General features: G+C 42.2%; 1 protein-coding gene across 5 annotated transcripts; it reads right to left on the minus strand.

Moving 5' to 3' along the window:
* Positions 1-32: 32 nt before the first annotated feature.
* On the minus strand, positions 33-6,669 carry eef1da (eukaryotic translation elongation factor 1 delta a (guanine nucleotide exchange protein)). Of its 5 annotated transcripts, XM_062557977.1 has the most exons (9): positions 6,247-6,262; positions 5,718-5,754; positions 3,796-3,910; positions 2,057-2,149; positions 1,575-1,656; positions 1,413-1,501; positions 970-1,164; positions 488-682; positions 33-127 (listed from the first exon to the last, which is right to left on the minus strand). In XM_062557977.1, exons 2-9 carry the CDS (start codon positions 5,729-5,731, stop codon positions 89-91), a joined length of 822 nt encoding a protein of 273 aa, XP_062413961.1. In that variant the 5' UTR covers positions 5,732-5,754; positions 6,247-6,262; the 3' UTR covers positions 33-88. The 5 variants fall into 5 exon arrangements, with proteins under 5 accessions (XP_062413961.1, XP_062413962.1, XP_037313658.1 ...); XM_062557978.1 differs by lacking the exons at positions 5,718-5,754; positions 6,247-6,262 and adding an exon at positions 6,544-6,669; XM_037457761.2 differs by lacking the exon at positions 6,247-6,262 and having other exon boundaries at positions 2,057-2,113; positions 5,718-5,750.
* Between the last annotated feature and the right edge of the window lie 4,622 nt (positions 6,670-11,291).

An 11,291-nucleotide genomic window follows, 5' to 3' on the forward strand; every position in this document is an offset into this window, starting at 1 on the left:
ATACAAAATAATGAGACAGACAGGGTTCGTGCTCAACTTTACATTTTAATAAATGTGTAATCCAGGAGCAGCAGCAACACTTTGGAGCTTAGATCTTATTGAAGGCAGCAACATCTATACTCTGGATCTGTAAAGGAAAACAAGGCAGATTTATTATCAAAGCTATTTAATTAAAATTCCTATGGTTAGAGATATGCCAGACAAAGACAACAATGTAGTAAGAAATCTTGCAGTCCATTTGTTTTGCTCGCGCATCAGAGCTGTGCCGTCGTAAATTTAACATTTGAAGTGACGACTGTGTCCATTGAACTTGACTCACAAGCCCAAGATAACTACTCTACAGATGAGCTGCCTGGGTCAAACTCCCCCTCGAGAATTAGCTTTGGGCGAGAAGACAATGACTGACAGTGACTGGAAAGATATTTCACTGTCGAACTTTAACGTAATTTTTCAAATGCTGTAAACAACATCGACTCAATTTACTTACATAGTCCTCAAACTTGGTGAGTTCCTCCTCCAGGATGTCGGTGCCGACTTTGTCGTCCTCGACCACGCAGTTGATTTGCAGCTTCTTGATGCCGTAGCCGACGGGCACCAGTTTGGACGCGCCCCACAGGAGCCCGTCCATCTGCACGGACCGCACACACTCCTCCAGTTTCCCCATGTCGGTCTCATCGTCCCACTAAGCGGAGACACGCAGCACATTCATAATCTAAAAATTACACACGATTTACAGAAAACATTACGTTGAACATTATCTGTTTGAGTGCATTCATTTAGTTCTGTCAAATAAAAAAAAATTACATTTACTCAGTTAAAATGCATTTTAAAAAAACATTTAACTCTGGAAGGTTCATCATAAAATTCGCAGAGGAAAAAAAAAACTAATTCAAGAAGAAAGAATATGTTGCCTAAAAGAGACCAGTATGTTTACAGGAGACACATGATGCAGGTCAGGAGGACACGTACCGGCTTAACGTCCAGCAGGATGGACGACTTGGCGATGAGGGCAGGTTTCTTGGACTTCTTGGCTGCGTAGGCGTCCAGGCGCTCCTGCTTGATGCGTTCTGCTTCCTCATCGTCATCACTGCCGAACAAGTCAATGTCACTGTCATCGTCGTCTCCATTTTCCACCTTCACTGGGGCAGCTTTGACTGGGGCAGCCTAGTGAGAACAATGAAAAAGGGTTATCTTTGTCTCATTTAAATTTCATAAAAAATAATTACTAGTGTAATACAAGTGATCTACTAATAGACTAAATGTATTTGGCACTTTTTTCAGATATGGTGTCCAAACACAATCAGATATTCAAACATTTTTTCTAGAAAGACACAGCAGTCCATTTCAGACCACATGTATAGAATGTAGTGTTGTACCTAAATAAAACCTGCACCACACCCGTAGCTGCCTACCTTTGTACACGTGACGCCCGCCGGGCTCTTTTCAAGCGAAGCCACTCTGAGCTCAAGCTTCTGCAGGGCTGCCCTCATCTCCTCCACCACTAAGACGCAAACGTATTAGGCCCGTGAAATTAAGAACAAGCTCAGGGGGACGTTCAAAAACACTCAACACACCTTTGTGCAGAGTCTGGTTCTCCAGCTCCATGCCCTTCATACGAGAAACCAGCTCCTGGTCTCCTCCTCCATGTGAGGAGGACTGAGGAAAGAAGAACGAGGATCAAAGTGTCACGTTGCAGGTCAGCGATCAGATGACAAAGCAGAGACAGATGATCCAAACCTAAAGAGTGAAGCAAACTAAATTAAAACAAATGTGTGAGAAGTCAGGTTTAAAAAGAAAACCCATGCGATGCTAAAATCTATTACACAATGATTTGGATACACTTCACACACACAACGCTGAGGTTAAATTCACCTCCCGCAATCTATTAACAGATGATTTAATGTTTACAAAACCAGCATGCGGGCAAACTTGAATGACGGGTAACAAATTGAAAGGGAAGGGTTGGACATCCTGGTGGTGATAACAGCAGCATCGTGCAGCACACCGCGGGTCCGACGCATGCACCGAGCGCCACAGCTGGAGGAGGAACGCTTACGTTTCGCTGGCGGCGTTTTTGAGGGGCCGTTTTGGGTTGCAGCACTGCCGTTTTTGCCTGCGCGCCGGGATGTACACAGTGAACATAATGGGACTTCAGAGTCGTCACGAACAGGACGGAACGAGACGACAATGTTGTCGAAGGAAAGAAAATGTAACGCTCAACTATTTATGGCACAATAAATGAAATAACAGATGGGAAAATGTAGCAGCTCCAGGGGTCCTTTCACACCAAACTTGATTTAGCAAAAGGATGCCGATTTTCACACCATGAATACAAGGATGCGTTCACGACGACACAGGCCCAGTCTAAATATAGTCACAGGCGAGTATTTCAAATTCCCCTGTCAAAGTAAATACCGATCCCACACAGTATGTAAAGGCCTTTCCTTTTCACATGAAAGTCCACTGTAGCTGCAGCAGACAGCTTGCAGAGGAAAGCCATAAGGTAGTGACCCTGAGAGGGAATTTGAACAGCATGGAAAGGAAGAACAAGTGCAGCAACCAAAATGCTTTCAATGTGCATAGAAGCATGCAAATACGGTCTATAAACTTTGAAAAAAGGTAACTGTTAAATATCTACAGCATGCAGATTTGTTTATGCAACGATGAGCACACTTCTACAGCCAACATGATAAATGACATTGATGGAAAGATGAACTGCAATGAAGATAATGGGAGGGCCGAGGAGGTGAAAGGGGATTAAGTTCTGTAGCATGCAGAGAAAACATGTCATGCGTTTTCTGCGACTGAAAGCATTCATTTCCCCAATGACCTGCTGTCTCTACATAGAAATGATGATTTCATACTGATTGAAATGTCCCCCTCTTCTAAGGCGGATTCACGAACATTAGTGAGTACAGTCCTGCCACTACAGGGGGGCTTTTTGTGGCTCAGGCGTAGGACAGTACTCACTCCGTTGAGGGACTGCAGGATATTCTGACGGGATTTAGCAATGTCCTGCAGGATGGCATTAAACTCCCTCTCCTACAGGTGTATGTGGGTCAAGCAGTGATGAAGCATCAGCCGTGGCAAAGACACAAAGCAGAAAGCAAAACCGACAAAAGCAAATTTAAAATGGTCAGCACATGTGGTGGCATGCATTAAAGGCAACACAAAACTCATTCATGGTCATCTTCCTACTTCTGTAGACGTGGTATCACAACATTAACCATTAACATTGAAACAACAAAGAAATACGCACGTCAGAGGACATCATGACAACATGACCTGCCGATTATGCTGAGAACCAGGACGTCGTTTTGCTCATCACAAAAAAACACAACTGTCTGCGATGGGTAAGTGGGGACAAATGGCGGTGTGTGTGTGTGTCTGGTTGTTTTGGTTTTTCTTTAAATACCGGCAAGTGAGCGCTCTAATCTCCATTGTTTGAAAAGGCTTGTGTGGAGACGCTGCTGCCGCGGGCAGCTTGAGTGGCAGAGACAGCTGCCAAACCACATGACCTCTCTCACCAGGACGTGGCACTTCTAAATCGAGGGGCTTAACTCCCATGCACACAGCTGCTCCTGGCGATGATGTAACGATTGCTCAACGCGCCGGTGGCCGACGGGGCGGCGTGAGCTGACGAGGCGTCGGGCGAGGAGGAGGATTGGGACTGAGCCCAAACAAACACATTCTTTCTAGGAAGGGTCCGTTTGAGGAAAATTAAACAATGTCCCGGGTATGAAAAAAAGATTCAACAAAGCAGCCGCAGAAGGACAAAGCCGCGCATCCGCTTACCTTCGTGACGGTGCCATTGGCGCCCTCGTAGAAGCACTTCTCTGCGTCGTCGTAGCGCTGTTTGTCGAACCAGACGTTCTCGGTGGCGAGGCACTGCAATCCGCTCATTTTGGTACTGAGAGTCAGAAAATCAGAAGTAGTGAGACCCAAGTCAACGCCGATTTGCAGTCAGCATTTTATTCTCGTATAACCAACAGCCAGGACCGTGTGTGGAATCATTAAAGCCAGTGAAAAGCCGGGTTGGTTAGATGCTCGACCAGCACACCGCACATCACTGAATCACGCACCGCCACAGATGGGCTTGTGGGTGGAACAGCAAGAAACGAAAAATAAAAAGCTGACCGTTTCAACCATAAATTAAAAGCCGGGTTTAGTTTCTGTAAAATAAAAGAAAGATCACTGCCGACACGCTGCACCCCCCCCCCCCCTTCTCATATTGCTGACCGGCTACTGCAGCAGAAAGGCTTCTACACATTCCTCAGTCCAACAGTTGCCTGGTCTGCAAAGTCGGGATTACAGAACAAAAGGTCGGTCGACCCTTCCATAAGACACGCGTTCAGACCAGCCAAATGCACAGGGCTGTATTCATGCAGGTAGAGGTCAGACTAATGATCAGAGAAGTTGAAATACAGCAATAATGCAAATAGGAGGCCACTGCAGACCCTTGAATTAGTGGTGGTAAAAGTCGTGATGTTTTGCAGGAGGTCATTTTATCTTGAGTGCTTAACGTTAACTAAAAACTCCAAACAAAAAGCACCACCCATAAACCGGCATCTCAAAAACATCACACACACACACTACACAAGTTAGCGTAACCCCCAAAAAGGCCAGACATGAATGCAGGACAGACACAGAAAATAAAGCGAAATAAATAAAATCATCTGAAAACACGCAGGTCCGTTCCCTGCGCGAGAGGTGCCGTGCATGTCCCATCTGGGCCTGAGTTCCGTGCGGTTGCGGCACCGGAGGTCTTCGCAGGGCCGGCGGGGAAACCCTGGTCCCACTGCTAGACATGGCCACGCCGTGGCTGGAAGGTCACGCCTCTTCTGCTAGCAGAAGGACCGCCAAACTCCTCTTCAGCCCTCGAGCTGTGGCTCCCTGACAAACGTGTCTGTCGCTGCAGCCTCCCAAACTGGACGTTGTCTAAAGCTCCCCGGTGGCACGTTGAGCTGCTCCTGCCGGCTGACAGGTCCGTGATTCATCTCTCTACTTAAAAAAAAGGGTCTCTTCTCTGCTCGTTTGTGATGGAGAGAAAAGCAGCACCGGGTGAAAGCTGAAGCCATTGGTTCAGAGGGAAGTCGGCATCACAAAATCAACTCTGCTGGGTTTGGATGCATCTGAGAACGCTCAGTAAGCAGGTGATCTGCCCAGCCATGCGGGCAAAGACAAGGTGGATTGATCAATCGCCAACAGTTTCCAGGGAATTACATATTTTCCTTTATTGGGAAGATTACAGAATGAGCTGACAGAAGAATAAAACTTTCGAATGCAAAAGCCTCCTTTGTGTTTGCTTTTAGGATCATTGCATCACACGATGCCCAAAGTAGAAGGAGCTCATTGATCAATCTTACGTGTGACTTTCAAAAATCAAAAAGACAAAACAATGCAACAGATGCCAGGTGAAAACGGCCATCAATGAGGTTAGGATGAGCTTAGAGCATTTCCTCAATGGACATTGGAAATCCAAAACACTTTCTTACGGCACATTTTTTTTTTTAAATATAGCAATTAAGAGGTATTCCCAGCTTAATTGGAAAGGTTGAATAACACCATGAGAATGACAGGTGTGTTACAAAACTAGAGTTATTGTCTGGACTAACAAACAGCAACTTTGTCCGATTCATGAGGAAACACCGTTTAAACGCTAAAATACGTTTATTTTGAAATGTTTAAAAAAAAAACTGAAACAGGGTGCGGCTCACCTTTTTTTTGGCATGCTGAGGGATAATTGTGTGCTTCCTATCGTGGAATGGAACATTTAAATACATCAGAGTAGTCACATGTTTTAATAATAATAATCATAAACGTTTCATTGAAGACAACCCACATGCTTCCAACAGCAGCACTTCCTTTTAAAACATGCAGCCAAACATCACAACACAAAAAAACAACTAGATTTTCATGCATACAAAAAAAAAAAAAAACTAGCTAAACCAAATGAAAACAACAAACAAAACCCTTGCAGACATGACATGTATAATTTAAAGCACAGATACCAGTTTGTACCACGTCAACCTGTGCACAGCAGGCCCGGAACAGCTGGAACAGCTGTTTCCATCAGGTCGCTTGGGAGGCCACCGGTTTTTACAGATATTAAAGATGCGTCTGCAGAAAATGCGACCTCGCGCGCGTGGGATTCACGACGTGGATGCGGTCCACGAAGTGGAAGCAAGAGTCACACATTTAAGTCACACCATGCCGGCACGACGCGTTTAAAGCACCAGCGCTCACCTGGACTGGAAAGCTGCTGGCCAACACAGAAAACACGAGTGTTCATAAAAGTACAGAATCTCACGGAGAAGAAAAAAAACAACCGAACAGAAGGACGAGTATTCAAGTTGACAGTTGTGAAAGTTTTTTTTTTTTTTTTTGACAGCAAGTTGCAGCTAGTTTCTTTGACCACGTGGCGCTGGTAAAAAAAACTAAAAAACTATATAGTCTAAGCGTTTAAACAAAGCGTAACTCGTTTCGTTAAAGGTCAGGTCGGTGTCTAACAACAGAGAGAAATAAAAGTCTTCGCACACTTACTTTTAGTTGGATGTTTTTATCGCTTGGTAACCGTCGGGTCGCGTGCTGCCTCGGCTGGTATCCGACGGGGAAAGAGGACAGGCGTCACGGGGCCGTCTATCTTCTGACGTGTCGGAGGGGGGTCCGTGAGGGAGGGGGGTTCCGTTAGCGTCCATTTTATTTAATGCCTGTGGAATAATGAATAAATAAAAGACAACAAACACACGTGAAATGAAGATGTTGTCCGTGAAATACCGAAGATGAGCACGGATACGCGCTTACGATACTTTTTAGGGGGCTACCTTAGGATTGGTATGATCCACTTTGACTTCATTTCCCATGATTCTTAGCGACCGTTGAGGACACAGCCGGGCACAAACCACACAGACCCAGCCGGGTTAATCTGAACAATAACGTAATTTGCTTTTGTCTTATTGGCACCGTGTGCCTTTGTGATTGCACATTTAAAAAAAGGCCAAATGTTGGATTGTTAAAGTTTTCCTCGGGTTTAAGTTTATTTTGGTGTCAAATACCTTTTCCTCCCTTGTCCTGCAGGAGGCAGACTATAGTCGAGAGCCAACTTGGACTGTAACTTCTGCAGAAAAACTATGCAAGGCTACAGTTATTACTACTACTATTATTGATAGTAGGGTGTATTTTATAGTATTTGGATCGATGAAGCTTGATGTAATGTTATTATCCAAGAATTAGCTAGATCTCAGTGTGACTTTGGTAGTTTGATTAGATGTATTTCATGTATGACAAGCAGTGTTGGGGAAGTTACTGAAAATTAGTAATTAGTTACAGTTATTAGTTACTTATTTTAAAAGTAATTGAATTACATGACTAGTTACTGTGTATCAAAACTAATTAGTTACTAAGGAAAGTAACTTTGAAGTTACTTTTATGTCTGCTTTTTAAATGTAAATATGAACAGTACTGAACAGAAACACAATAAACATATTTTTCAGACCTAATTATTGAAACCAACAGGGCAACAGGCCTTCAAATCAAGCTGTTGTACAAAATTCCCTTTTAATACTTAACGCAAACAACATAACGAAATAACTGTCTCAGTCATTTAACAGTGTTTTTGTTACCACATTAGGCCAAATTAAATAAAAGTGATTGGCCTACATTGAATATGCGATTTAACAAAAGGGTAAATGGTTTAACAAACATACCTCATAAGGCAAAGATAAACAGAGATGAGATTCTTAACAAACGTAAAAAAGCTCGTTCTATCCGCACTCTCGGCCCTCGTGTGCGCGGGATAAGGTAACCATTCAAAGACTGAACAGTATGAGGGGCCGTTTAGGACTTAACTACTCAGACACTCTCACACACACTATTGAGACACTCTCATACACACTATTGAGACACTCTCACACACACTATTGAGACACTCTCACACACACTACTGAGACACTTTTACACACACTATTGAGACACTCTCATACACACTACTGAGACACTCTCACACACACTACTGAGACACTCTCACACACACTATTGAGACACTCTCACACACACTACTGAGACACACTCAAACACACTATTGAGACACTCATGCCATCTCACTAGTGTGCGTGAGAGCATCTCACTATACAACATGAGAGCATTTCACTATACAACATGAGAGCATCTCACTATACAATGTGAGAGAATCTCAGTTACACCGGAAGGCGGGAGCAAAGAGTGCTGATTTTGAACAGCGCAATGCGCCAATCATACGCCCTTCCTTCATATGCCTTGAAGTCCGGGCTCGCCCGTCCAAGTTTATATATACTACCATATTCAAGGGACGGAATGTCATTTTAGGACGTTTTCAGGACCATTTCTGCGGCCGGTTTGTTAACATTCAGCCATCGTAAAAAATTCCATTGAGGATGTCGGAGACGTGAGGTGTAGTTAACGGGACCACCTGATGCCCCCAGCACCGGGCGGTCAGCCTCATCTCACGCCGCAGACAGCAGCCTGTTGTCGGTTATGGTGGTTATATGTAATAAGAGCTGCAAAAGTAAAGTTGTAGAGGAGAAGTAGGCTCTCTGTACTGTCTTTGAAATGAAAAACTGACTGACTCATTCCGCATTGTACCAATGTGGAGACATCACTGCAGCTCAGACAATTTTCAGACAAGGATTTACGCAATCTACGTCATTTGAATTCCTAATGCATACTTCTTTGACTTTCTGTAAAGAGTGGAACAACCCTTCTTTCACTTAATTGTCCCTGCATCATCAAACCTTTTCCTGACCTACTTATTTCTTACAGCTCTTGTAAATGCATTTCTTTCTTTTTGCATAATGTATGTTCCATATCTGGGTGGTTTAGTCTACTGGGTTCTGTATTGTGCAGAATATTGCTTCAGGGTATTTAAGAAGTTATTAAACTTATACAATTCATTTTGGACTCCTTGGGTGCAAAATATGAATAAAAGTGCACATAAATGTTATAATAAATGGTTTAAAACCCTCGACATATCACGTTTTGAATGCTGATTATTATAAGAGCAAGATCTCTGGGCTGCAAAAACATCTGCTGCTCCTCCTGAGCTGTCAAAACAAATAAAGTTCATCTTCTAGCATTGCTAACTGGTTGGAACCAGAATGGAAACCTAATTTGCAGGGATTAGACTAAAAAAAACCAACTAGTTAATCGCACAGTTTGAAATTCATTAATCTCGATTAGTAGTGATTAATGAATATTGTTTGTTGTTACAATGTTGTTTTTAATGTTTGTTTTTCTTCTAAAGATTAAAGTGACTACTCACTAATTTTAAGACGCAGACTGTGTGCCACGCAGGGTGACGCTAGATGTTGAGATGGAAGTAGCCTTGCAGCTAGCTTAGCCTAGCAGCTAGCTTAGCCTAGCAGCTAGTTTAGCCTAGCAGCTACCTTACCACAGCAGTGCTTTATGTGCATTTGCCACTCAGCCCCTAGTTCCAATGCTTTACTTCCAATGCTTTACTTCCAATGCTTTACTTCCAATGCTTTACTTCCAATGCTTTACTTCCAATGCTTTACTTCCAATGCTTTACTTCCAAAAAGCACTCTCCTCCTTGATGTAACTGACTACAGTTAGAAGAGTATGAATGGCAGAGCAAACAAATATAATTTAGTGTTTGAAAGATATACTGGGAAATATAACATAACAAGATTTATTTTTTCCTTTTTCAATAAATGTTTTTCAATTTTTCAACCTAATTTTTAAAAACCTTTTTAATTACATTTTTCAACCTAATATTTTGATTTTTTTTTTTCATTCAATTTTTTGACATTTCTTTTCCATGAGATTTCACATATTTTAAGGTTTTCTTAAATATAAATGTTTTCATCATATCCCATTTTTCACTTAATATATCTCATTGTTTACCTAATATATCATAATATATTTTTCCATGTGGCACACATTCAATCAAGAAGCTTTAGATGAGCAGAAAATCGTGCCATAAATGAATCACAGAGACGGTCCATAAATGTCGATGAAGGTTGAAACCTGTGTCCCAATCTTTAGGGAAGGATTTTGTCTCTTTTTAGCACCTGCTCCACATATGTACCTGCAAACTTGCAAGGTGGTAAAAACATTCTGGTTCTTTTTTTAACCACTATCAACACATACTTTCCTCTTAGATCCCTTTTAGCAGGTTCATCCTCTGTGTTTTGGGTCCCTTGGGCTTCCAGATGTTCCTGCTTTGGTGATCCATCTTGTTAACAGACGAGCACCTCCGTAGAATCCGAGGGTTGGAAAAGTATTCGCATCCTTGATTTGAGTGAAAGTATACAGTGTAAAACATTCCACCTAAGTTACAGTAATACAGTGTTAAGTATTAAGAGTAATAGTACACATTAAGCACGAGTAATGCTTTTAAAATGGTGAGTATTTTGATTTATCTTTTTACACAAATTTAATGTAATATAACAAAGGATCATATTTCATCAATAGTGGAAATTCACTCTGTTTACTCAAGCAATACTTGAGTCATTTTTTTCAAGATTATTTGATTCACATAGAGCGTTTCAATTTTCTACATACTACATTTCAATATTATACATTTACACCACTACTTTTATTGGACTGCTGAGGTCATGGATATGATTTTAACATTCATATTCAATATTACTAACTATTCAATGGCATAATAAGTGCAGCGATTAAAATGTGTTTACAATTATATAATGTAAGAAAATATTGTAACGCACAACTACGTTTCCTTTAATGAATGAAGCCATTTTTGCTTGTTAACATTTTTACACCTATAGAAATCTTAATTGTATTGTATTTTTACAAAGCTGCACAGTTTACATTAATAAAAGTCATTTCTTCCACCACTGTGTTATCGTAGCATTAAATGCAATTCAGTTTGCGGAATTGAGTCAAAACACAACATTTGCTTCTTAGAAATGTTGAAGCTCGTAAATGTAAAGAACGTGTCTCTTAATTGGAAGACATTTCCCCTCAGGGAGGGGGGGTGGTGTCAGCTACTCAGATAGAAGGCATCCGACAGTCACAAGACACATTTCGCGATTCGAAATCAGGTCATGCGTGTTCGCTTTGAGAAATGCCATCTGGGTGAATGGAGGTATTCATTCACCTGAATTTGCTCTGAAAGAGAGAAAGGGAGAAACATGAAGAGAGAGAGAAAGAGAGAGGGGGGAGGAGTGAGAGAGAGAGAGAGAGAGAGAGAGAGTGAGAGAGAGAGAGGGGAGAGCGACAGAGCGGCTCTTCTCCTCCTGCAAGTTTGCTGCTGGCAGGGAGAGAATATGGGG

The sequence above is a fragment of the Pungitius pungitius genome, chromosome 15 (genome assembly GCF_949316345.1).
Source record: "Pungitius pungitius chromosome 15, fPunPun2.1, whole genome shotgun sequence".
NCBI classification, from domain to species: domain Eukaryota; kingdom Metazoa; phylum Chordata; class Actinopteri; order Perciformes; family Gasterosteidae; genus Pungitius; species Pungitius pungitius.

Bases quoted from the DNA above. Each gene is read 5' to 3' on its own strand.
- eef1da (XM_062557977.1), bottom strand. The intron at 683-969 runs GTACGTGTCCTC...GTCTCCGCTTAG, and splicing joins TCCTGCTGGACGTTAAGCCG to TGGGACGATGAGACCGACAT. The intron at 128-487 runs GTAAGTAAATTG...TTTCCTTTACAG, and splicing joins TCACCAAGTTTGAGGACTAT to ATCCAGAGTATAGATGTTGC.